The following is a 27567-nucleotide window of genomic DNA, read 5'->3' as shown; positions in this document are numbered from 1 at the left end:
CAACTGCTTTCTAAGCCTGGGCACAGAATGCTTCCCTGACTGAGGGCTGTCACAGACTTACAATGTCTGCAGATCTCCCACGCCATTCTGTTGAAGAGGCAAAAGGGTATTAAACAGCTTACTCAGTTTACTCGGCTGATCCTGAAACTCCAGGGAGATTATCGAGATTATTTCTTTCAAGTGCTGCCCCAGAAAATGTAGGACGTACAGGAAGTGATGGGTCTACAGGCATCACACGGAGCAAACTGGAATGAGCTAGCTCATCTATAAAACTAGTTTGATTTGTAGTTCATCCAAGGTCTAAAGTGGTTTAATGAGGGAACCTGTCCTCCCAGTTCTTTGCTCCTCAGCAAGGGCAAACATGTTTGAATATTTCTGTTAAATAAATAACAGTCAAAAGCAAAGGAAAAAGAAAAGATGGTTGGTAGGTGTATTCTCCTCATAGGAGTTCTCGGTGAAGGGAAGTGGACCCTCCCAAGACTACTTTAGGCCACCCAAGCATGTGGATATGTAGAAAGTGCATTCCAATCCCCACAATACCAGAGCACTTTCCGATCCATAGCCTCCTCGGCATCTTTGCATCTGGAGCATTGACTGGTAGCAGCAAGACTCCTCACCTCAGCCCTAGTCTTAGTCACATACACCGCACTCACACACCTGCACCTCTGTGTGACCTGTGAACAAGTGATTGGCAGATCTGCTTGCATATGCCCAGCAGAAGAGAACTGCCCTCTTACAGAACGCCTCACTATATGTGTATAGCACATGTAACTAGAAGGTTCTTCCTTAGAACAAAGCAAACTCAGCTTTTCTGGAACATTCATATCTGCAGTTTTTAGTAGACTTCACTTTAACTGAAACTGACTTGTGTGATCTTGTCTGTCAGTCAGCCTTCTCGACTAGGGACTTTCCTCTTGGCTAAACACAACATTTCTTGGGATCTCCTAAAATGAGAGTATGTTTTAAGAAACTTACTGCTCTCCCGGCTAGTCTTTAACTCCTTAGTAACACAGAATACATTTCCACTTCTGTAAAGTAGATGTGACTGGTAGAGCCTATAGACCTGGGCTAGTAAAATGAATTAATATATAGGAAGGTATTTTTACAGTTTGGAACACTTGGTAACTATAAAACACCATTAAAATAGATTAGCTTCCTGGAAGGCAGCTTGTCTAAAGGTATGAGAAGTTACAACTCAAAATGCGGTCTAAGTCATGGGAGGCTTGTTAGAAATAATCTGAGCCCACCCACCTGAGAGCTGTGAAAAATCTGCCCCTGTGTCAACAAGACCCCCAAGTGCTCCCTAGGCGCATTACATGTGAATTCAAGAATTCAAATGCTTTCACTCAGTAATTCCTGCCTCAAGTGTCTATTCAGAGAAAATAATTAGTTAAGTGTGCAAGAGTTGTATAAAATGTGCACAGTGCTTTTACAATAGCAGAAACTTGAAACAATTACAGGTCTACTCACCTAAAACTGCCCAGGGGCCTCACTGATTCACTCTGGGTATACAGGCACTCTCCCAGGGAGCTTGTTGGTACAAGGGACACCTGTGTACCATTTGCCAGCCAGACCTGCCTCTGTAAAGAAAGCCTGCCAGCTGGTGCTAATGCCAAGAAGATGCCAGTGCTTTGGCTGTGAATAGTGTAAAATGCCACTAGTTTCCCCACATGAGAACATCACCTGTCTCTATCGTCTCCCAAGTCTTCTGTCAGTTAAAATTTGTCTAGCCTATCCAGGTGTTTCTCCTTCTGTGTATAACGGGCAGGTACAATTATTAGCCATGGGCTCCTAAAGGATCATTATCAACCAAAGGATGATGGTGAATACACAATTGAGGGACCATTCTCTTCATTATTAATTGTGCACTACTTGTAAAATCTCTTTGTAGCTGAGAACTATGCCTAGTTCCTTTGTATCTTAGTCACTGCCCCCTTTGTGGCTCTGTTACTCTTGTCATATAGTCACTGAGCTTATTAAAGTGGAGCCTGTCCTCATTCAGTTTTACAGGAAATTACCTTCCCTTACACCTCACTTCACACGATAAAGCTACCCTTCGCCTTATCACTCTGCAGCTCCCCTCTGTGCTTTGTTTTCTCCCACAGCTCTCATCCCCAACTACTGCTTAATTCATTTTATTAATTGTTGGTCTGGCCCCCTCCTCTGGTAACCAAGGTCTACAAGTCCATGAAGCTTTGTTGTTTGTTCATTACAATATCTACAGAACTTAACAGTGCCCATCACCTAGGATGCATTTGCAATCTAGTTAGTCAATTTGTGTGAAGCATCATAGGGGTCCTCAGAGCCATTGGTCTTCCAGAGTCAGAAAGTAGGAACCCTTACCATCACTGTCCTGACCCCATCCAACATACACAGAGCCTTTCAGCTTTCTGAGTTGGCTTCCCGTTAAAAGCTAAGGCTAATCACAGATTGTGAGCTTAAAAAAAAAAAGTTATTCTGTTTTACCTGTACCAAGTCAAGGAGGGCAGTGGACAAGAAGATCTTAGAAGTCCCAGTAGGTTCATCCAAGCCAGCAAACATATGAGCAGAGAAATCAAGTGACAAATAAATCAGGTAACCACAGCATATATGCTGAGACCCAGAATTCATGAAACCTAGGAGAAGCAGGTCAGGAATAGAATGAAATTTCATAAAGTTAGGGACACAGTCCCATAGTGCTACCTGAGAAATAATACCTACCACACAAAAATGAATAACTATTAGACGAATAAGCAGTACTGCCGACCAAATGGAATTAATGCAACCGTGTAAACTGCCCTGTTGAGTGGAGTGAAACTTTAAGTTGAAAATTACACTTGGAGTATGCTCACAGGTTTTGCTATGCTATGTATGTTACATACACCCAAGCGAAAGATGAGCTAAGAAGATGGCTCATTCAACAAAGTGCTTAGCACACAAGCATGAAAACCTAAGTTCACATCCCCTACATCTACACAAAAACCCAGCCATGGCGGCATGCATCTGGAACCAAGCAGGAGGGAATTGGGGATAGGAGGAACCTTGGGGTTCACTGGACAGAATGTCTCCCTGAATTGGTGGGCTTCGGGGCTAGGGACAGGCCCTGTGTCAAATAATAAGTGACTAGTAATTGAAGCAAACACCTCAAGTCAGTTTCTGGCCTCCACCTCCATGCATAAGTGTGGGCATGAGCCCATTTACACATATAATATACAGGTTTGCCTAAATGATAATGGTGGCTGCTATACATACCTCTGGATGATAGCCGTAAGGGTGAGTTTTAACTTCTTTTTATTTGTCTACTCTTTTCAATTCGCTAATGCACATTTTTTACACTGATTATAAAAATAATTGTTAGGCCATCTGTAGGCTACTTGCTCGGTGTTCTTGACCCTCAGGGGTGGACCTCTTGCTTAATTTCAGTACTAATAAAGTGCTTGGAGGTTCAGCTGGCAGAGTGCTCAAGCACGGGGAAAGCTCCTCCCACTTCTCACGGGCTCCTCCATCCTTAAAAACTCCCATCTCTCCGCACACAACCCACAGAGGAAACACTTCTGCCAAGGGACGGGGCAAAAAAAATAAAAGCACAGATCAAGGTAAGGATGCCAGCTGGGGAAAGAAGCTGAGAAGAAAGCGCCCAGGTCTCTAGGGAACACAACCAACTTTGGCTCACAACCCGGCTGCTGCTTTGTTGAATAACTTGGCTTGCTTAAACGGATTCCTTTTTTAATAATAAGCCAAGGCGTTGTAAACAAGTCTACAATGAAGGTCATAAGACCAGACAAGTTTCTCTTACGGGGAGGAAAAGATGAAGATTTGATTAGCCAGGCATTGTATTCAATTAGTTCTGTTTATTAAATTACCTGCAGCAGTGTGGACAGGCAGTTATCTGCCCACACTATAGGGTTCTCTTTCCTTTGTCCTGGTTAGGTAGTAATGATTGATCAACTCTTTGACAGGTGACGATGACCAAGAAGGTTGCAGTGATTGGCGCAGGGGTCAGTGGCCTGATCTCCTTGAAGTGTTGTGTGGACGAGGGTCTGGAGCCCACCTGCTTCGAAAGGACGGACGATATTGGAGGCCTGTGGAGATTCAAAGTAAGTGAGCCTTGTCTTACCTTAGAATAGGCTGCCCTGAAATTGCAGGGAAGCTGATGGGCCTTAGTGAAAGACTCCTTAAGCAGCATTGATCCAATTTTATTTTTACTTATTTTATGCAGCTAACCAGAAAGTGAACTCAGGTTGGCATCTCTCGCAGGTCAACACTGTGCCAATCCATGTGATCATCCCAAAGATGTAAGGAAGCTACTCTTTAAAACCCAGCTATTGCAAAACAGCCCATATTTTTGTCAGTTTCTGATATACTAATTAGGTAGTACACTGATATTAGAAAGTGTTTTATGAACTAGAAGTAATTAGGATTATATTTGTGACACCACTTCTAGTCTAACCATTGAGCCAAATGCTTCTTCAGAGGATGGACCCCTATCACTCTGACTTTATTTTCATCTGGAAAACAAGCCATGTTTGTGTACTGGGCTTTTCTGGTTATAGTCTAGTATAACTGCTACGAACCTCTTTATTAGGTATTGTCTATTAATTAAAGTCATTTTATTTATCCAACCTAAATTTTTCTAATACTAGCTGTCACTCAAAACTTTATCAACAGATTCACAGATAACTATAAAGGCTTAGGTATGGCTGCAAATGTAAATATCTGTATTTCTTCCTGAGAGTGGCAGTGCATGTCTAGAGTCTCACCGCTACAGAGGGTGGAGCAGGGGGTTGGAAAGTTGAGGTCAGCTTGGGCTGCACGACAAAACTCTTGTCTCAAAGAGAAATACACTCGTTACCAAACATACAGAGTCAAACTCTCCTGAAGAGATTCATGCAAGTCTCAAGTGAAGCCCCTAATAATGAGATGGCATGTCCAACAGTGCCCAGGAGCCAAATGAAAATATATTCATCCACCTGCACCAACACAGAGCTAACAATGGAGAAGTTGACCTTTATATGAGCTGAGTTGCTTTATAAGATAAATGACATCTATATCTTAATAACCACTGGTTGCTAGAATTACAACTTTTCCCAAGAAGGTACTATAACATGTGGTCATCCCTGCCTCAACTGATAACTGGTTATCTTCTCCATTGTAGTCTCATTTTTCTTGAAATCTAAATAGGTTTATATTGTAACAAATTTAACTTTCATTAATTGTTTTTGCGTGTGTGTGTGTGTGTGTGTGTGTGTGTGTGTGTGTGTGTGTGTGTGTGTGATGTGAGCTTGGGTACTCCAGTGGCACAACATGCATGAAAAGATCAGAGAGCAACTTTCTAGAATTGTGTTCTTTCCCTCTACCTTGCCATGGGTTGCAGGGATTGAATTCCTCTCATCCGATTTGTGCTCTAAGATTTTTATCCAATGAGACATTTCAATGGCCTATAACAGGTTTAATGTATAAGCCTTACTAACTAAGCACAAAAATGTCCCTTATTTGTCACTGACTTGTTAGGCAAAGAGGTAAAGATTGCTTTGAATGGTCTGGCAACAATATGCTTTAATGCATCCCAGGAAGGAGGTTCCCACCCCCATAGCATTTCCGCAAACCCAGGACTATGTATCACATTTCAGAATCAGAGATAGTTTCTTATGTATTTTTGGAAATATTTATTAAAATATGGATTAATTAATTCTTGTTGGATAAAGTTAAATATATAATTTCTTAGTATCTATAACAACGCCACACACCAAACCCCTTTTAAGACTACAGCTGATAGAAAAAGATAAATCATTTTTCTCAAAGACCTCCTTTCTGCAGAGAGAAACACTAAGCATAGCTGCACAGGCTGCCTCTGGGGCCCCCATGAGCATCTTGGACACCAGAAAATTGGACTTCCAAGAGGGGAACACTCTGGAAAGGATGTTTGAGGCCCCCATGCTCAGCCCCAGAGTACTGCTTCGCTCAGCTACACTGTCCAAAACTAACTCTAAAACAGATTATTAACCAATTCCCACACTGACACAGACTCCTTTGAGAGCACATCTTATGCAAACAACTTCAAAACAAACAAAAAATCCAACCTAAAGCTATTTCCCTTGCCTGGCTTAGATGATACTGAGTTCTTGAAGAAGGTTCTCCAGCACCCCCTGGTGTCATTTTTGAGACAGGCAGGGTGGTTAACTAAATATATTTAGTACTTCTTCCAGCTAAGAAGAACTTGCTGTGCATTATTTTTCTTTGTACCTTTATGGGTAGGTCTTACAATTTTCCTCACCAATGGCTGAATAAGAAGCTAAGCTTTATGAAAAACAGCTTGTCCAGAGGGACACACAGTTGAAAGAAAATAACAAAAATGAAGGTCTGTGCAATTCTTTAGTCCCCATACTTACTGAAGAATTGAAAGAGAAAAGCAAAACAGAAGAAAACAAAAGCATGATCTTCCTGCCGCCATTAATTTATTCTGTTTCTGACCCCCTGTCTCACAGGGAAATTATTAATATATACTGTTTTCTGATGGGAATTTTTAAACATAGATCTCCCCTCTCCCAGCAATATGTTTCCAGTTATTTTATTTAACCTTCACATAATGGTCTACAGATTTCTTTCCATCTCAGTTTCTTTCATCTATAATCAGCCTGAAATATTACCTTAGCATATGACATGTGACTCTCTTGAGATTGAATATTCCAAATTGACAAATCCATTTAAACATATCTATTTCAAGGTCATAAAGATGCTGGACACTACCGTAGGCATTAAACAACGGATCAGGCATGGTCACTTCCCTCAACAAATCTGTAACCAGTGGTCTAAGTCTCACCACTATGATTTACCCTGCACTTCACCTGGGTACCCACAGCCCCCCCCCCACTAAAACAACTTAATGCTACATCTTCAGCCTTCACAAAACAGAAACTAATTTGGCATAGTTATTTTCATGTAGACCGCCCATTTTATACTCACAATAACCTCCCACATTATTTATTATTAAGCCCAACTAAACTATAAAAGCAAGGGTAAGCATCTTACCCTTCGTGGCCACCTGGTAATCAGCGACAACACTGAGAGCTAACAGAGGCAGGCTCACTGTCACATCGCACTTTGTCTCACATCGGTGACACTGTTCAATGTGTTGATGAGTCATATGGAGTTTGGAATCAAATAAAAACCCTGGGGTCTTTTCCATTTGAGCAACTGATAGCTGTTTCTAAACCTGTTGGAAAATTTTTACATCTATACATATTAAACATTATTTCGTTCGCTTAGCCTTGGACAAGAAAAATTTATGTGAAATTTCAATCATCTGTCATCTTTGCTAAGCCACCCTCCTTTGGCCATACACTAGTGTGATGAACTGTATTTGTCTCTGTCAAAGTAATTGACTAAAATATTGATCACAAGGCCAGGCACGGTAAGCCACATCTGTGATTACTACACCTGGGAGGCTCAGGCACAAGGAGATCCAGCTCAAGGCCAAGTTTGAAGCATTCCTAGGCTTTATGGTGAGCCCCTGTCTCAAAAGAAACAAAATATTGATCATAAAAAGATAAAAATATAAAGCAGGTACATGGAGTAGCCCATGAGGTTTCCCATTTGGTGCCATTCTGTACTGAGCCAAACAATAACTGACTCCATTAATCGTTTGTGTTCACCGCAGCCTTCCTTCTGGTTTACTTGGCATCTGCCTGTTTAACAGCCTTTCTGTTCACTTAGGACATAACATTAATCAGGCTCCTTCGTTTCCTTCCCCAAAAGATGACAGTCAGCCTTACCTCTGCTGAACTTGAAATCCTTTTAAATAAACTTATCACAGCATAATTGAATATAACAGGCATTTGCATTCTAATGACTATAGAATCATGTTTAACATAACATATGTGTACCTCTCCAGGCAATCAAATCTGAAGTACTATGGTCCTATAGCATAGTTATTCATTGTCTGAAATATGCTTTGATTCTTCATAACGGTTTTGAAGAAATGATGTTTGCATGCATAGACTGGAAGAAAGTATATAGTATACAATGAGGAAAAAATAAAACAAAAACAAAAAAAAAACAACAAATAAATAACATGTATTTTTTTAACCCAAGCCTGACAGTATAAACCTATAATCTGAGCTACTCCAGAGATTGGCTGAGATAAAGCCACAAATCCAAGGTCTGCCTGGGAAAGTTAGTGAAACTCTGTCTCAAACATCTTAAAAAGAAACTAGGAATATACCAGCGGTAAAGCACACATATGTACTTAGATGCATAAATCCCTGAGCCTAATCCTCAGTTCCTTGAAGAAAAGGATTGTTTAAAAACCATGAATTTTTATGCATAAATAGAATGACATTTATAGTATCCTATCAGAAAGTCCTTTTTTTTTTTTTATCTATTATGCTACGTGATGTCCAGTCAATGCCATCGAGCTCCTTTTGCATAACAGAGGAATGCTAACGATTGGCATCACTCATTTTTTCATTCTTTGAACAAATGTTGAAGTAAAGTTGAAGGCTTGACATGAGCTAAGTGCAGAAAACAGCAATGCAGAGTGTTCGTTGGCAGGTGTGTACTTCACAGAGAATCGCTACCGATGACCCCTGCTGGGGTACGAAGCACAGAATCTCAGTAGGGAGTAAGGTGGGCTTCCAGGACTCCACTTATCTTGACAATTAGCAGGGATCATGTGAATATGAAGAAACAAAGCTACAAGCAAAATAACTGGCATGTGAAGACGTATAGGACTTTAAATCTGATGCTGGTAAGAACTGAGTCACAATCTGTGGCTGGAATGAAGGGTGTGGGTCAGAGAGTGGCACCCAGCAAGACAGAGGAAACATCAGAGACCAGCCAAGAGGAGATTGTGTCCCAGGTGAATGATGACCCTTTACCATCAATGGAGTGTAGAAACTGAGCAAAACTGAGGCAGGACTCTGTCAGTCCCTGAGGCTGATCTGATAAAGTATCATCGTAAGGGGACGATGCAGGATACTATGGTAGGGATGATGATGATAGCTCCCAAAGTTCACCGCACGTGAGAGTCAGCTAGTGAGCCCTTCTAAAATAAAATAGGCTGTGTCTGTGATGCCATGTGTATGGTACCAGCCTACCATGCACATGGCTCTGCCTGGGTTGTATCTACCCCCAAGCACACAAAAAAATAAGATTAAAAAAAAAATACAGTTCAGTGTGGGGTCAGATGCCTGTAATTCCTGCACTTGGAATGTTGAGATAGGAAAAGAGGCTACTTGCTACATAAAGATGTCAAGGCCAGCCTGGGTGCATACTTGGACCCATGTGAGAAGGAAGAATAGGTTAAGACAACATGCTATTCTTGTAGAAGACCTGAGTTTGCTTCACAGCTCCCACATTCTATAGATCACAATCATTTATAACTCCAGCTCCAGAAAATCTGGCACCCACTCTGGCCTCTGTGCACAACCCCTTCCATACATAAATTTTAAAAATATAATAAAAATATTGTAAAGGTTTATTTATGCAGCACATAAATTTTTTGTTTAAATAAAACTTAAATGAGGGCCTCCATGATCTGAGTGGGGGATGCCTGAATGCTACCCTTAACAATTGGAACTGTATAGCTTTCAAAATTGCTCTGAATTCTTCCAATGCAGCTGCTCCACTCACATATGTGAGGACCACAGTTCTAATCGTACAAGGAAGTAAAAAGTTTTAACCATATCCATTCCAAGTGATGGAGAATGCAGGAGTAAAAGGATGGATAACAAAATGCTTATACGGACATGCAAGCTTCTATTCCTGAGTGGGACTGGTGAGGCCAGTTTAGTGCTTCAGCAAGTGAGGGGCTACCTTCAAGCACTTATAATTTACACCTGCGATGCCTACTTCCATTCTAGAGGTCCCGCCCCCTGACTAGTTACATTTCACATTGGTAAACATCCTTCTGAACTTTAGACTTTAATACCTTTTTCGTTTCCCCAGAGTCAAAGATAAACGTTCAGCCCAAGCCATGACCAAAGGATGACAAACTCAAACCCAGTTCTTGCTAAACTCACTCAGTTCCGCTATATGGCTTTAGGAAATTATGAACATTCTAAATTAGCAAAACCACTTTTTAAAAAAACTATTTATCTTAAGCAAGTAAACTGTATCAAATCCTACTGATAAGGAAATCAGGCTATTTTTATTTTAGCATAAATGTCACTGGAAACCACACTTGTCTAGGTAAGCATGGGGGTAGGATTTACTGCTTGGAAGTCTCTGTCTTTCTCTTTCTCTATCTCTCTCTCTCTCTCTCTGTGTCTCTCTCTCTGTGTCTCTCTCTGCCCCCCCCCGCCGTGTGTGTGTGTGTCTGCTCTCCACATCTTCACTTTTACAGCTCCAAGATCCAGCTGCATTTTAATTAATAAGCTGCACAAAGGCAGGAACTATTCTTGTATTGTTTACTTCCTGTCTCCAGCTCCCAGCTCAGGCCTGGCCAAGATAAGCATTGGCTAAGTACCTGTTTATTAAGTCAGTATTAATCATGCCAATTTTACCAATATTTGTCTACACATGGACTTCTCCTTCAGCCGACTAAATATTTGAAGAAGCACTTACAAAGAATTTGCCGGGGTGGGGCAGGGTGAGCGGTGTGCAGGGGAGTCATGGGGCTTTAGACACACTAGCTACACATTCCACTACTCCCAACCAGACATTGCTTTTGTCAAAAAAAAAAAAAAAAAAAACTACTTCTACCCATCAAATCTACAACAAAGAGTATCACTCCCTCCTCAGAAAAAGACCATGATAGCATCGCTGTTTGGTGATGATCATAAAATTTCCAAAGAACATTTCAACCTGGCCCTAAAATCTGTTTTAGGGCCCAACAATTGGAACAAGCTCTTCTCATCCAGTCCTCCAATCCTCTCTTAAAACTGTGCCTGCCAGAGATCCATAGTGCACTACTAGGCAGTGTACTGATTCTTGGGAAAATCGTAATGTTTTAGCTACTGTGCAACAGTCTTAGTTCAGATGATCGTGATGTGTTTCTATTTTGCCTTGGTCGGGTTCCCTCTTGTGCTCTGTTAACAACAGTGAGAGAGGCAAACATTGACTGGTCACATATTTGGAGGCGGGCATTGGGCTAAGCACTTTATCTACTTACTCTCTGTAAACCTTGTGTCTAATGTTTGTGTCATTAGCCAGTCGCACTTGACATGGGAACGTGAATAAACAGTTGTGTAACTTGTCGGTGTTTGCAGAAGCATGAGGAGAAGCCCTGGGGATCAGCCCCATCGGCATGTTCATAGGATCTGCATCATCTACTCAGCACTGCTCAAAATTATGTAGTCTTGAGAGGGAGGAAAAGAATGCATTTCTTTGCTTAATGAAATATTTCCTATTTTAAGACTGTGGTGGTTGAAAAACACAAGTGTTCAGTCTTGCCAAGAACATTGTGTTCAATTATGCCCAAACAGAAAAAAAAAAAAATGTTCTACAACAGTATGACTGTAGTGTCATGCAATTTGAAGCTAGCATTTGAAAATCAAAGCACCCTTACTTATCCATCTAAAGTTCAAATCATCATATCCCGGTGTGTAAGTTGGAAAAACACTTCATTCTACTGTAACACTTTTTTTATTCCATACATATGTATAGTCGGCAATAACCGCACTGTAAACCCTCCCTATCTAGAGACCCAGCATACTCTAAAGGATGCATACTCTTCTCTGAGTAGCTTTGCCCAAGACACCTGCAACTGGGCAATGTTATTATTATCCAAGTTTAGATTCTAGTCCAGAAAAAAATAAACCCACTTCTCATGGGAAAAGTCCTATCATAGGCACAAGAGAATAGGAAACGAATGATGAATAAATGAGAAAAAAAGAAAGAAGAAGAGGGGGTAAGGGAGAGGCATATTTATAAACAAATCTACATTTAACAAGAATTCTGAGTATTTCTTATTCAACCTGCTCTGGGGTGAATAATCCATTGTAAACAACGCTGATATAAAGGTCCAGTGAGGCTCCATGCACAGAGCTCTCTAAGTCACCTAGATCAAGTAAAACCTCTTGCAGAGCGTCCACATGTAATAGAGGGTTGCTGCACCACTTCAGTGACTGATATCCTAATTAATCTTAAATGCCACAGTGAGCTGTGATAGTATCACTGCTGAATCTTAGGGGCCCCCTTCAAAACAATGGACCATGCTGTGGAGCACTTCTTAGATTCCTGCCTCACAGATGAAAGGCACAGACTGGTCAGACTTTTCTCTTGGATGATAAAGAGATGTGTTGACGCCCACAACCAACTCTGAAGAGTAAGCTCGTCTTCTCCAAGTCCTGGTTACTACTTTCATTTTTTTTTTGTTTTGTTTTGTTTTCTTTTCTTTTCTTTTATTCTATATCTTTATTGTGCAGTTTTTGAGGTGGACTCTTGCTATCTACCTGTGGCTGGCTTTAATGGTCATTATGTAGCTCAGGCAGCAACCATGGGTACCATGTTCATCTCAGATGGCCACCTTCAGTGGTGCCAAAAACTAAGGAACTGAAAAACTTGGCAGGCAAAGGGTAATTTTCTATTAACAAAAACAAGAAAAAAAACATTCATACTTGATTTAAAATGCTTGTTATATTACAAGTGAATATTTATTTTTCTTTTTAAACTTCTTTACAGAAATACTATAGTGTCATACAAGCAAGACTAAGTCATTTCTTTCAGCTAATGAATTTCTACAAACTTTGCCATCTTTACGACCACCCTAATGCACAGTCAAATAGCAATTGCTATTTCTCTGGATTATAGATTTGTCTTTGTATACACAGAAGCATCCACTGAAGAGTTCTTGGGTGGCATTATTTAAATTTTCTAATAAAGGCCTCTCCAATCATCGGTTGATTAACAGGTTCTGATCATCAGTCTTGGCTATTTACATAAACTTATGTGAAGGACATTGTGCAGAGCATGACTTTAGGAGAAAACATTAACTCAGTCATAGCATGTGCTAGGTGGGATTTTTACCAGGACACATTGCGAACATTAAAAATCAGGTTAGAATTTTTTTTCTTATGTTGAATTCTGACTTTCTACTTCAAGGTACCAAATTTTAAAATTACAGTATGAAGTCCAAAGATGTTATAGATTGATACACTTCCCAAGTTCAACAGCACTGATATATTAATAAAATGTTTCCTGGTTGTTTTATTGATGAAAAAGAATCAGCTTTGAGGTTTGGTTGGTGTTTTAGTTTACTTCCTGTTTTTGTGATTAAAACATTGACCAAAACCAACGTGCGGGATAGGGCTCGCTTCTGCTTATAGACTGCCGTCCATCATCAAGGAATGCCAGGCAGGAGCTCAAAGCAGGATCCTGGAGTCAGGAACTAAAACAAAGACCATAGAGAAATGCTTGCTTAGCTTGCTCTCTTGTATATCTCAGGCCCACCTGCCCAATTAGACATCATCCACAGTGGGCTGGGCCCACATACATCCATCAGCAATCAAAAAAAGTCCCACAGATAGGTCCACAGGGCAATTCCTCTGCTGAAATTCTTTCCAGGTATCTGAATGTATGTCAAGTTGACAGAAACTATGGCATTTGGTATCAGTACTGATCACCTTTATCACCTGAGGAAGAGTGATCTGAACAAAGCACAAAATAAAGACCCACAGAGTCAAACCAAGATGCTCCTAAAAGCATTCATTTAGTTTTAAATTCTGCATCTAATGTTCCAAGATTTATTAGTCTGTAATGGGTAGACAGCCAATAAAGCCTCTCTAGGGAAATTTAGGCAGACAGCTGGTTCACCAAGACTGGTGTCAATTGGTAGGAAGACGGTATGCTAAATAGTCTTCAATGTGAAGGAAAAAAAAAAAAACTTGTGTCTATCCCAAACCCCACCAGCACTGACAGCGCATCCACTGAGCAGCACTAGTTGGCACCACACATAGGCTGGCCCTGGGCCTCCAGGCGCTTTACTCAGCAGGGAAAGAAAGCTGCATCACCCAGGGTTAGATTCTGGAGGAAGACTTTTACTACAAGTAAGACATGATAAAAATCATTACTACTGATTCTTTCACTTGCTCCTTCAGGAAACCGTGGAAGATGGCCGGGCTAGCATCTATCACTCCGTCATCACCAACACGAGCAAAGAAATGTCCTGCTTCAGTGACTTCCCAATGCCGGAGGATTTCCCCAACTTCCTGCACAATTCTAAACTCCTAGAATATTTCAGAATTTTTGCCAAGAAGTTTGATCTCCTAAAATATATCCAGTTTCAGGTACTGTATGTGATGGGAAGTGGATTTCTCTGCCTTGGCTCAATTCACATTCAAATAGAAAAATGACTCTGGCAATGAAAGAAATCAAACTATGCCACTTTGGTGGGTTTGTTGAAAGCAAAAGGCATGGAATTAGTCTCATTACTCCTGGTATTTTTTTATGGTACATATAAACAGGAGAGGAAAAAAAGTCCATTAAAGTTGAAAATTTAAACGATGATAAAAATAATGTTGCCATGTTCTCATTCTGGAAGCTGCTAAGCTGCACTTCCTGTCTACTCAGCTAATTAATGTTATTCCTTCTCAAGTCTCTGATGGGGCTGAAGACAATATAGTTTAGTTTTACAATTAAGCTTAGTTGTGTAAGGGTTAACATGTTTTTAGGTCTAGATAGATGTTTTAAGTTGATAGAGATGAGATAAGATAGATACTGATTTACATTCAGAATTTTAGATGCACCAAGATAGGAAAGATGTTTTCTCCGAGGCTGCCAAATACAAGTAGCCCAAACATAAGAACGTAACATTTATATAATTCCTGGTTGCTCCATGGTTCTTCTTGCTGTAGGTAGTTTATTTTATATGTGTGTAATAATATAAATGCATATGTAAAAAAGAAAAATAATTTTAAAAAGGAAAAAAAGAGAAATTTAGGCTTCCCGAAAAGGAAGGATTAGACAGTGATCTGTCCTGGCCACCAGGCTGCTGTTCTCGGCAGGGTCTCTGATAGACGGCTGAGAGTTGGGCAACACTTAACTTGAACATTGTTTATTAAATTATAAAGCCTACAAAAATAAATAAATAATGTTGAAACTACATTTAAACCACTGCTACCATTGACTTCTCCAAGCCTCATATCTCTTGAGGGGGCATATGAAGCTGTAGCAAATTGTTTTCTTTCTCTTTCTTTCTTTCTTTCTTTCTTTCTTTCTTTCTTTCAAGGTCTTCATAGGAATGGGCTAAACACACTCTCTTATTTTCTATTTATCTCGGGTGCACATAAGTATTTTTCCTAATTTCTTTTCTGCAAGTAATCTACAGCAACAAAGGATAATCAGGTCGTTGTTAGCTATACGTGAAACTACCATTTCCTGTCCTTCTACAAACAGGAACACCAACAAAGAAACACATGTTCATCACTAAGCACATTGCATTGCTAAACTTGAAACTGCATTGCTGAATAACTTAATGGGGTTTTTTTGGGGGGGGTTGGTTGTTTGGTTTGGTTTGGTTTTTTAAAGACAGGGTTTCTCTGTGTAGCCTTGCCTGTCCTGGACTCACTCTGCAGATTGGGCTAATTTTTAACATATTGCATTTTCTTAGCAATTTTAGCTTTATAAGTACCAAGGTTGTATTATATTAACTTGTAACAGCTGACTCTCATGGAAGATAAATACCACTCCCCTCCCATTCCTGGTGATCCATCCTATGAATGACAGTCTTCATAGGATAGAAGGACCCAGCTGGCAAAGTGTGCCTTCAGTGGCTGGCAGTGGACTCAAGAAAACCAAAAGGGTTACACATTACACCCCCTGCATCCCTAATTTCAGGGCCCCGCCAGGGTAATTCATGAGGCCTTCTCTGTGTTTATTCAAGACAACCGTCATTAGTGTGAAAAAACACCCAGATTTTGCATCTTCCGGGCAATGGGAAGTTTATACCCGGAGCCATGGCAAGGAGCAACGCGCCGTCTTTGACGCAGTTATGGTTTGCAGCGGCCATCACATCCAGCCTCACCTGCCGCTGAAGTCCTTTCCAGGTGAGGCTGCGGGGCTTTTTTTTTTTTTTTTTTTTTTTTTTTTTAAGATTTATTTATTATTATGTATACATTGCTCTGCCTGCATGCCAGAAGAGGGCATCAGATCACATTATAGATGGTTGTGAGCCACCATGTGGTTGCTGGGAATTGAACTCAGGATCTCTTGAGGCGCGGTCAGTGCTCTTAACCTCTGAGCCATCTCTCCAGGCTTTGGGAATCTTGTGCGCAGTGTGCAGAGACAGGCAGGATTAGCTGCTATAAGTGGGAACAATCCTAAGAGTGGGATACAGCCGGAGAGCTGAAAAAAGCCCAACAGCGTCTTTGTTTCTGCCGGGTTTTCTGAGTCTTTAGTCTCAGCTCAGCTAACTTCCTCCAGCGTTGTTACGTTTTTCCTAGAAATTCAAAGAATTCTCACACACAAAAAAATTTCATTCTCTATGAGAGACCCTTTTAACCATGTTTCTACACCGATTGTTCTGTCCTGCCAACACCATATAAATTTGCTACATCCTTGGAGTGTTTTTCTACCTGTCAAAGGTAACTAGAAAGAATCCCTAGAAATACACGCTGAGGTAAGGCAGAGCTGAGGAGAGGAAAGCAGGAGTGGATCCCTGAAGCCAGCTGTCCTGATGCCCCAGCCTTCCCAGCGACCTCAGGGACAATACCTAACACAGTGGGTCAGAAGGAGGCTTCATGTGAAAACTGCCCTTACTGAAAGCAAGGAACACTTTAACAAAGCCCTACATTCCTGGAGGTATAAACTCAGCTATTTAGAAGGAGACAAAGAGATACACATACGGTTACGGAGTCACTCAATGAACAACTTCTGTAGGCCTGGGGTTTCGGTCTTTTCATTTTTATATGCTTTTGCAGAATGATAAATACCATTCTAGTTGCCGCGCAATTACAATGCCACTATTTCAAATTAGTCTTTAAATGTACCTACTATGTGTAACTAGAGTGTCATTAGGCTGTCCAAACTAAAATAGCTAGTGAGAAGCCAGCGTCAGGCTGCGCTCCGTACAGCAAAGCCGTTTGTTTGCCACTGATGATGAATGCACACATTCCACCCTCCCACGTGGACCTCAGACTTCTTACGGAATTTGACGTAGGGTTTGATAGTTGACTATTGTAACTTCCGGAAGAGAGGAAGTGAGAACTCAAAAAGGGAAAGCTAACCATGCAGCTTTACTGACATTAACTTCTTGTAATTGCTTACTTGGATATTCACCGTTTCCTTCTTTCTCCCGAAGGCATCGAGAGGTTCAAAGGCCAGTACTTCCACAGCCGCCAATACAAGCACCCAGTTGCGTTTGAGGGGCAGCGCATCCTGGTGGTTGGAATAGGAAACTCAGCCGCAGATATTGCCTCAGAACTGAGTAAAAAGGCTGCGCAGGTGCGATGCTTTGCCTTATCTTGTACTGGGTGGAAAAGGGGGGGGGGGGGGAAGAGGACTGGCGTGCCCAGTTGTACACCAAAGGTCCATTACTTGATAAGTGGCTCCCTGTTGTAATGGCATAGGAAATCTGGAAGCCAAGAAAGCAGAGCCTAACCCCGACCTCTGCCACTAACTAGCCATGTACCCTAGAACCAGTGGCTCTGCTTCACTGAGCTGCGGTGCCTTCCTGGTTTTGTTTTGTTTTGTTTTGTTTTAATATGAAGTTTCATCTAGATATTCCTGGTACAGAAGGCCTAGTTTTGACCCCATGCAGCCTAGTGAGAAACTGTCCTGTTCATTTTTGTTTGATACAGGGTTTCTCCGTGGTTTTCGTGGAACTCATTCTATAGACTAGGCTGACCTTCAAACTCAGAAATCTGCCTGTCTCTGCCTCCCGAGTGCTGCGATTAAAGGTGTGCACCAACATGCATGACCTCACCTGTTAATATTTTAAGAACTGACTTTTAGAAATGTCATGCAAGGGCCAGGAGATGGCCTGGTTACAGTCATGCTCGCTTTACAAGCTTGAGGACCTGAGTTTGATCCCTAGAATTCATATATTTTAAAATCCATGCATGGCAGCACACAGTTGTAACCCCAGTATTAGGGAGGTGGGCACAGGTAGATACCACAGGCTTGTTAGCCAGGAACCTATCTGCTTAGCAAGCTCTAGTCCAATGAGACACTTTCCTGCAGATAGTAGATAGATAGATAGATAGATAGATAGATGATATCAAAGGAACGACAAGGTTGACCACTGAACTCCATATGCACATATATGTGCAAACACACAAACATGCATATACATATGCACAGTAAAAGAAATCTAGTGTATACATGAATTATATTTGAAATACAACCTTCAGTTATCCAAGCACCATGAGAAGAAAAATTAAATAGTAAGACTAATAACTAAGACCATAATACTCTCTGGTTATGCCAGAAAAAAAAATAGCCCTATAATTCCAGCCACTGGGAAGCTGAGGCAAGAAGATCACAAGTTTAAGGCTAGCCTACATCCTCTATAGTAAATCATAAATAAACCAAAACCAAGCTTTCCTGTCCTGAATCTCATATTCTGGGGGGTTTAAGATGCCTAAAACACACATGACTCCTCAGTCGGTCAATAAAGGAGTTACAGTGTGACCTTTCACAATTGCATATCAGTATTCATTGGTGTCAGCCTGGAGACAAAGCAGGTCACAAGCACAAAGGTAGATAGATAGATAAATAGATAGATAGATAAATAGATAGATAGATAGATAGATACATAGATACATAGATACATAGATAGATAAAATGATTGATAGATTATAAATAGATGATAGATAATAGATAGATAGATGATATCGATGGAAGATAGATCACTGTCACCTTTCACTTTTCAAAGCTCTCAGTCCTTGCCATAAAGAACAAGCAAAAAAATAATAGCTGAAAACTTGAAGCAGAGCAGAAAGGGGTGAGAGTCACCAGCCCCCAGCTCTTTTATGCTAGGAACACCTCTAAAGCGAGAGAGAGAAAGAGAGAGAGAGAGAGAGAGAGAGAGAGAGAGAGAGAGAGAGAGAAAAGAAAGAAAGAAAGAAAGAAAGAAAGAAAGAAAGAAAGAAAGAAAGAAGAAAGAAAGAAAGAAAGAAAGAAAGAAAGAAAGAAAAACTGTGCTGCCTTTGCTGTCAGCCAAGTAAAGGGCCATCCAAGGCCAGTTGCATGTGCTCAGGTCAGTGACTGGAACATAGAACAGATGTCCCAGAGCTCTAATGGGCCATTTCTTTACAGAGCCATTCCATGTAAGAAGCCTATTTATTGGCCAAAGTTGATGCCAAGAAGCTACTTTTGCTATATATGTGTGCCTTATAATTCATTCATCTTTGCATAGAGTCTCTCTTCAATATTTATTGATCACATAAATCTATAATTAAAATGGAATAGTAAGTTCTCAGATCTTCACATCTGGGGCTGGAAATGTGCATCTCAGAGATGGCAGCTTTAGCCTTGATGCTCGTGTAGAACCCAGTCTTCATCTAGGTTAGACTTCTCTGCAGCAAAGGGGGGCGGTCACAACAGAAAGAGAACAAATGAAAATAGAACACCCAATGCTGAGCCTACAGAAAGAGGGGTTGGAAATAATGGAGTCAGTGGTGGAGTATTTAAATAGCATATCCAATACTAGTTCAATAGTTCAAGCCTTCATAAGAGCAACAACAGGAACAAGTTGGGACATAAGTGTACGGCCACACACAGACCAAGAGTACAGCAATGCTTGTGTGAGTGCCACTTCACAAGCTTAGGTAGGACTGAAGTCTTTTCTCAAAAAAAAAAAAAATATCTATAACACCTCCTCCAAGGCCAATCTACAAAACAATGAGAGTTCGTGTATGTTTGTACTTCACAGTATGTCTATAACTTCCTTTAACCTGCACAATAATTTCATAAGACACATGCTATACTGCCCCCATTCCTAAAGAGGAAACTGAGGCACAGAGCAATCCAAAGAACTCATACAAGACAAGTAAGCTCATAGGGAGTAGGTCTGAGATTCGAACCTAGGAAGTCAGGACACAGAGTCCATGATCTAAACCTCTTACGTAAACTGGGTGCATTGCAAAAAAGAAGTCATGCTTATTTATCAAAAACAACCTTAACAGAATTAATAAAATGAGACAAAAACTTGGGAAGTTGAAATGATTCATGTGGACCATGGGAGAGGAATAATAAACAAGGAAAATACATCTTTGACAAGATTTTTAAATGTATATTTTGAAAACAAGAGAAATTTTAATGTTCAAGGCAAAAATATGCACAACAACAATTAATGGGAAAGAGACCATGAATTTGAAAGAGAGTGGGATCAGAGTGTACATGGGAGAAAGTGTGGGGAGAGGAAAGGGAAGGGGGAAATGATATGATTATAATCTCAAAACATAAAAAAAGCTTTAAAAAAAAATAGATGTGTACTTGAAGAGGAATAGAACCACAGGCAGAGGTTTCAGCTTTTAAATCATTTAATGTTCTTTGGGGATCTGGAAAGAAGTAACTGCTCTTGTTATTCAGCCTCCAGACATACTGAGACCCACGTGTGTGTGCCTGCAGCCGTTTACAGGAGGCACATGTTTGCAGGGCCTGTTACTACTCACCCAATCTCCTTGGATAGGCACAGTTAGAGTAGAGGAGGAGCCATGGGCCACAACTGTAAGCACAGGAGAGACTGCCGGAAAGACCAGGAGAATTAGTCCGAAGGTTTTCTCATCCTTCCAGGACATTATTGGGGCTTTTGGGCACTCTATCAATGCAAGTTACCGGACACCTTTGTGAGGACACAGTTGTCAAAGAGAAGTGAAAAACTAGGAGGACCTCACTTTGAGATCAAAGGCTTTTATTTTTGGTTTTTTTGTTTTTGTCTTTTACTTTGTTTACATCCTGATTGTAGCTGCCTCCCTCATCACCTCCTGATCTCACCCTCCCTCCCTCATCCCCCCTTCCCCCTTCCCTTAGTCCTCAGAAAGGGGAAGCTCTCCTCCCCTACCATCTGACCTCAGCCTATGGAATCTCATCTGGACTGCCTGTATCCCCTTCCTCTGTGGCCTGGCAAGGTCAACCCACCAGGGGGGAGTGGAGGTCAAATACTTTAAAAATTGAACCTGGGGGCTGGGGAGATAGCTCAGTAGATAAAGGGAGTGCCTCTCTAGCAGAGAACCTGGTCTTGAACCCCAGAACCAGAGAGGGAAATGGGGGCAAGGAAATTATGAAAAGCCATTATTATATGAATGTAGAAGACTGTTAAGTATAAAAAAGGAGAGAAGGAAGGAAGGCAGACAGACAAACAGACAGACAAAGAAGAATGGGAGAGTGGAAGAAGGGAAGAAAGAAAGAAAGAAAGAAAGAAAGAAAGAAAGAAAGAAAGAAAGAAAGAAAGAAAGAAAGAAAGAAAGAAAGAAAGAAATAAAAAAGAAAAACAATTGGGCTTGGTGGTGCATGCATCCTGTGCCTAGCCTAGGAGGCAAATAGAGGCAGATTCCTGGGCACTGGACAACCAGCCTAGCCAAATTGATGAGCTCCAGGCCAATGAGAACCCTGTCTAAAAACAAAACAAGATAGATACCAACAGGGATGACACTCAAGGTTGACCTATGACCTCCTTACACACAACACACATACACAGGTACACATACACACATCTTCACACATGAACACACAAATTAATATAATAAATAAGACTCAAGCAACTGTGCCTCCAAACACCTTTCATATCACCCGTAGAAGAGAGACTTCCCAAAGGTTTGAAGCCCATAATTCCAACTGCTGTGGAACTTTCTGCTCATCAGGTGTTTATCAGCACCAGGCATGGTTCCTGGGTCATGAGCCGAATCTCCGAAGATGGCTACCCTTGGGACATGGTGTTTCACACTAGATTTAGCTCCATGCTCCGGAATGTCCTGCCACGCACAGTTGTCAAGTGGATGATGGAACAACAGATGAATCGATGGTTCAACCATGAAAATTATGGTCTGGTGCCTCAGAACAAGTACTGTTATTTTTCTCTTTGTAGTATTCTCATTGAAGGCAAGGTTCTTTTTGTGGTATGCTCTTTGTGAGCAAGGTTACCTGGCATTGCCTCTCTTCGCCAAGGCCCGATTTGCTAGTGTGGCAGTTCAAGCTATAAGCCAGCAGTATGTGTAATCGTAGTAACCCTGGAGTTTTAATTCCAAATTTGTACTGTGTATAAAATAAAAACAAAACAAAACAAAAATTAAGAAGCTGAGATAGAGGCTTAGAAGCTGCTCCAGAAAGTGGGGTTGGAATGGGTTGGAAGAGCTTTCTGCCATTCAGACAGTCCAACTCTGGAGAAGGCTCCTCAAGAAACTGTGATCCTCTCAGAGGACCATGATGGGGAAAGACGGCTCTCCATCTGATAGGTCAACCTTTGCTACCCGTATACCCTGAAGGCATTCCCATGAGAATGCATCCTTTCCTCATGGCCAAAAGACAAATATTTGCTGATATCAAAATAAACATTATGAGTGTTTACCTTTCTTCAGTTGGTAACCATCTTCCTCCCCTGAGGAGAGGGAAGATACTTAAAGTCTTGTAACAGATGCCCCCACTATGATTAGTTAGGAACCCAGTGTACATCTCATATATTGTTTTAAAAAGAAAGGAAGAAGACAAAAATGGTTTATAAACCAAGAACTCCAGAACTGCAAGCAGACTTTGCTTCACCATCCATGTCACCACAGAGTTCCTATGGATACTGGGATCAGTTAGTGCCAGCAAAGTTCATTTTATGCATTGATTCTCACACTGGTCCCACAGTAAGTCTCATTGCTAGTGGAGTGCATTTTCCCTCCTTTATCAACAGGTAGAGATTAAATGAAGCTACCAAATAATGAAAACTAGATAGCGTAAAAAGTGATGGATGCACCAAAAGGCAGTAACTTCCAGCAAATTCAGAGATTCACAATAAGTAACGCCATCGGATCTAAGCTCCCGGAGATATATCCACCTTTGGGTTGTTTTTCACTTTTTATCATCTACTTGTTTTCCTTTGTTTATCAAAGGAAGAGATTGTCACTATTAGAGTGAGTCTAATAACAAAGTTGGTGGCAGGCAAACTTGTTGAGTAGGTGTTATGGATATTTGAAGAACTATATTTTCAGAGTTGTCCCTAATACTGTCAAGAGGGCTGAGGGCTCCTCTGTCCAAGGCCCCTCTGAGTATGTTCCTTCCTGTGTCCCTCAGATACCTTCTGAAAGAGCCTGTGTTAAATGACGATCTCCCCAGTCGCCTGCTGTACGGAGCCATCAAAGTGAAAACAAGAGTGAAAGAGCTCACGGAGACATCTGTGGTTTTTGAGGATGGCACAGTGGAGGAAGACATTGATGTCATTGTCTTTGCCACGGGGTATACGTTCTCTTTTCCTTTCCTGGAAGACTCGCTTGTTAAAGTGGAGGATAATAGGGTCTCACTGTACAAATTCATGTTCCCCCCTCACCTGGAGAAGCCAACCCTTGTGTGCATGGGTCTCATCCAGCCTCTGGGCTCCATTTTCCCAACTGTAGAGCTTCAGGCACGTTGGGCGACACGAGTTTTCAAAGGTGAGTTCAACAAAGCAGAATTATCGCATTTTTCTTAATTTTTAAGACTGTGTGTGTGTGTGTGTGTGTGAGAGAGAGAGAGAGAGAGAGAGAGAGAGAGAACAAAGGATAGCTACCCTATGGGGCGCTGTTTCTCTGCTGCCACCTTGTGGGACATGGAGATGGATCTCAGGTTGCCTGCACACTAGCAAGGCTATACCTGCTGAGCAATCTCACTGGGACAAAGTCTTTTGGTTTTGGTTTTGGTTTTGGTTTTCGTTTTGTTTTTTAAAGGTTTGTCTCTTCTTGTCTGTGCAGCTCTCCACCTTCCTTGAAAGGCTTTTTAAAAAATATTCTGTTCAACAAAAATCTCATTTACCACCTCTCTGACTGAGATCTGGTCAGTCAGAAAGAAATTTAAACAAGTTATTTTAATAACACAGCAAGTGCTTTGATGTCAGAATACATGCCATGGGAGAGAAAGGAACAGAAATGTGGTGTGATGTCAGAAGGACCCATGGTAGGACTTCCTGGTAGCTGAGTTTCTCAGGTACAGAAAAGGGGCTTCCTGAGCAAAAGACACAGAGACAGGTGCCTATGGAGGACCGAGAGCCCCACATTGCTAGAGATAGGACATAAGGCGGAACCCGATGCCTGGTTAATCTTAAACAAAGACAGATGAACACAAAAACTTTGTATACTGTATTAAGGATCCAGGATTATAAAATGTAAATGTATAGACAGCTGTGAGGGGTTTTTGTATGTTCTGTTGTTGCGTTGTTTTTGTTTGTTTGTTTGTTTTTGTTTTGCAGCAGCAGAATGAGAAGGAATCTAATGTAACCATGGTTTTCCTCAAACTTGCTATTGTAGCCAAGGCTAGCCTTGAACTCCAGGTCTCCTGCTCTTCTACATCAAGTGGTTCCAGGCCTGTAATCTCACTCAGCACTCAGGAGGCAGGAGGATGGATGAGAGTTCAAGGGCAGCCTAGGCTACATAGCAAGATCAATTCAGTTAGGGTTTCTAGAAAGACTTTCTTGGAAGGAAAGAAGGAAGGGAGGAAAAGAGGAAGGAAGAAGGTAGGAGAAAGAGAAGAAAAATATAAATCAGATCTTCCCAAATCTACTGCACCAGCTGTGTAGCCGACCCTTGGGGGGCCATACTGATTAAGTCTGGCCTGAAAACCTAGAATCTGCATCTTAGGAAGCTCTCAAGTCAGAGGCACCAGAGGCAGTATACTGGAAGAAAAGGAATTGTCTCCTTCACACTTAAGACAATCCCATCGGTAGACTGGAATGCAGATTTAATAATAATCGGGGATAAAGAGCACTGAGAAGTTTCCAGCACTTGCCTGGGCTGAAATACAATGCCGCCTGGACCAGAGCTGAGAGGCAAAATGGAAAGGAGAACACACATGTTAGAATCAGTCAAGGATAAGTAGGAAGGGAGATGTGAGGACAGCTTGCAGGACCAAGCACTGGAGACTGGGTAGGTGGCTGTGGCTGAGACTAGAGACAGGAGGGCCTCAATGGCAAATTCAGCTTTGGACTGCTAAAGTCTAAGGTGCCAGGTGGCTGGCCATGTGCGGGAATATGGCCACTTCCCCCTCTGAAGCACAAAGGATGCTCACACGCAGGAGACAGGCTCACACACAGGGTCCTCGCACTATTTTATGTCACCAAACTGCCCCCCACTCGGGGCCACTCTCATGTATCACCAGTTTTCCTTAAAAGGCCCATTGCCTGCTCTCCCAAACTGTAAGTTCACCTAGCTCAAGCCTTCTTTTCTTAATCAAGGAGCCAGATAGGTCCTTCCAAAATGGCAAATCTAATCTTGCTACCTCATTCTGCAGAGTCCTGCCACTGCCAGAGCAGAACCCACCCCACCTGGCACATGCTTCCCCTCTCTTGCCCCTTCTCTGGCTTCTCCAGTTTATAGTTCATGCCATTACTACGGAGGTCTAACCCCTGGAGTGCAGAAGCACAGAAGTCCTGCCTGCTATGACATGACCAAATGGCCAAAAGTTAATTTCAGAAAACAACTACTAAGCAACTCAATGAAATCGAACCAAACTCACCGTTCAAAGCACATTTTGTTTTTATTTTCTAGGCGTATGTAGCTTGCCTTCAGAGACATCTATGATGGCGGACATTGCTGGAAGGAATGAAAAAAGAATTGAGCTGTAAGTACTTACCTTATATCAAATGGTCTACACAGAGTAGCGTCTCACAAAACATCATGATCTGTCTGCCTGTGGACACAGCTAGCTGCTACAGATCCAGACCTGGGTCACAGTCCAGTCCAGACAGATCAGAAGTTCTGTAGAGGAGACTGGAAATGTGTAACTTGATGATTTTTTTTTCATTTGGTTCTTAGACATCCTAGTTTAAGAACCCATTACTCAAAAAACAAAATAGTGCCAAGTCAAAGCACCTTCCCTTGGGTTAATCTCATTTCTATTTTCTAAGGTGCCCATGTGAGAGTCCATACCATGTCAGGCCACTCATACTCAGGAAATGGGATGGGGCAGATGGGGCAGTGGTGGTGACAGTAGCCTGAGGCACTCTCAAAGCTTACCTGGGTGTGTCAGTTTTGCTGAGGTAGGATGGAGTTTGACAGTTATCGAGCACTCTTGGAAAGCTGACTTGAAGCCTTACAGACACAAGGTGTTGTCTCATATTCAAATTCTAATTCATGTAACACACAGAAGGCATCAACTAGATGTCAACCAGACCACAGGGTACTATAACTGTGTGTGTTAACAAGGGAACACCATGCATTCCTTCTCTGGAAGACGCTACCTCTTGGCCAGCTCACGAGTTTTTGCATCAATCCTGAGTCACACATTCTCACTTGGAGACTTACTGCAGCTTAATAAGTAAGAAATAACAGTCACCATTTCAATATCATTACATGTCTAGTGTCTCCATGGATTTGTCTACTTAGGTCGTGGCCTACTCACCAATCTGAGATATGAGCCTCCCAGAGATTCATTGCAAAACCTATGTCTTCATACACTCATTTCTCTTTTCTTTAAACAGCTACTGAGGGCCTCATATTAAGATACAACTTAGAACATTCTATGACTCGGCCCTTTTTATTTACTTCATTAAGGTTTGGGAAAAGCCAGAGCCAAATACTGCAGACCAATTACATTGACTACCTGGATGAACTCGCCATGGAGATAGGTGCGAAGCCAGACTTCATCTCTCTGTTTTTCAAAGACCCTAAACTGGCTGTGAAGCTCTACTTTGGGCCCTGTAATTCCTACCAGTACCGCCTCATTGGACCTGGGCAGTGGGAAGGAGCCAGGAACGCCATCCTCACCCAGAAGCAGAGAATCCTGAAGCCCTTAAAGACGCGCACTCTTGAGCCTTCATCTAACCTCCCGGCATCATTTCTGCTCAAACTCCTGGGGCTTTTTGCTGTTGCTCTGGCCTTCTTTTTCCAACTTCAGGGCTTCTAATCTATCCACATGACACTTTTGTCCGCCAGTGCCTCTTAAAAAAAAAAAGTACTCAAGAAAGTACAGCTTCATTCTAACTTTTACAGTTCAAGGAAACAAGTAGGAGGACTAAGTGTACAGGGATGAGAAGAATTAGGTCTGGATGGAAAACTGAAGGGCATGGACTACTTTATCACGCTACTCTTTCTCAAGCTCACCAGGCTCTACACAGGGTTATGCAAGAACACCAGCACGGGTAGGTGGTAGATGGTGCTTCCAGCCAGGCCAGGTTTGAGTGATATGAAACAAACAAACAAACAAACAAACAAACATAAAATTATGCAGAATAAAAAGCAAGTCATAGCTGAGTATGTTGGCACATCCCTTTAACCCAGGTACTTGAGAGGCAGGGGCAGGTGGCTCTCTGTGAGTTTTACAGCCAGGGCTACATAGAGAAACCCTGTCTCAGAGAGAGAGAGAGAGAGAGAGAGAGAGAGAGAGAGAGAGAGAGAGAGAGAGAGAGAGAGAGAGAGAGAGAAGCTCACATAGGTTAGATTACTGAGCAATGTAAAGATTTAAAGTGTGGCAGACATTTGAAATCCTGTACACTACTCTCATTGCTGTTGCTATGCTTACTCTGGTCACAGTTGCCAAGTA

The 27567-nt window shown here is 41.7% G+C and overlaps 1 protein-coding gene across 1 annotated transcript; it reads left to right on the top strand.

Annotated features, from left to right (window-relative positions):
• Window positions 1-3478: 3478 nt before the first annotated feature.
• On the top strand, window positions 3479-27187 carry Fmo2 (flavin containing dimethylaniline monoxygenase 2). The gene is made up of 9 exons (XM_051147718.1): window positions 3479-3575; window positions 3939-4076; window positions 14016-14204; window positions 15800-15962; window positions 17216-17358; window positions 21720-21919; window positions 23134-23489; window positions 25575-25647; window positions 26580-27187. The coding sequence occupies exons 2-9, from the start codon at window positions 3945-3947 to the stop codon at window positions 26929-26931; spliced, it is 1608 nt and encodes a 535-aa protein (XP_051003675.1). The 5' UTR covers window positions 3479-3575; window positions 3939-3944; the 3' UTR covers window positions 26932-27187.
• Window positions 27188-27567: the final 380 nt, after the last annotated feature.

Source organism: Acomys russatus, chromosome 6 (genome assembly GCF_903995435.1).
Source record: "Acomys russatus chromosome 6, mAcoRus1.1, whole genome shotgun sequence".
Classification (NCBI taxonomy): domain Eukaryota; kingdom Metazoa; phylum Chordata; class Mammalia; order Rodentia; family Muridae; genus Acomys; species Acomys russatus.
The sequence above is the reverse complement of the archived record's forward strand: the minus strand, read 5'-3'. Positions and strand labels throughout refer to the sequence as shown.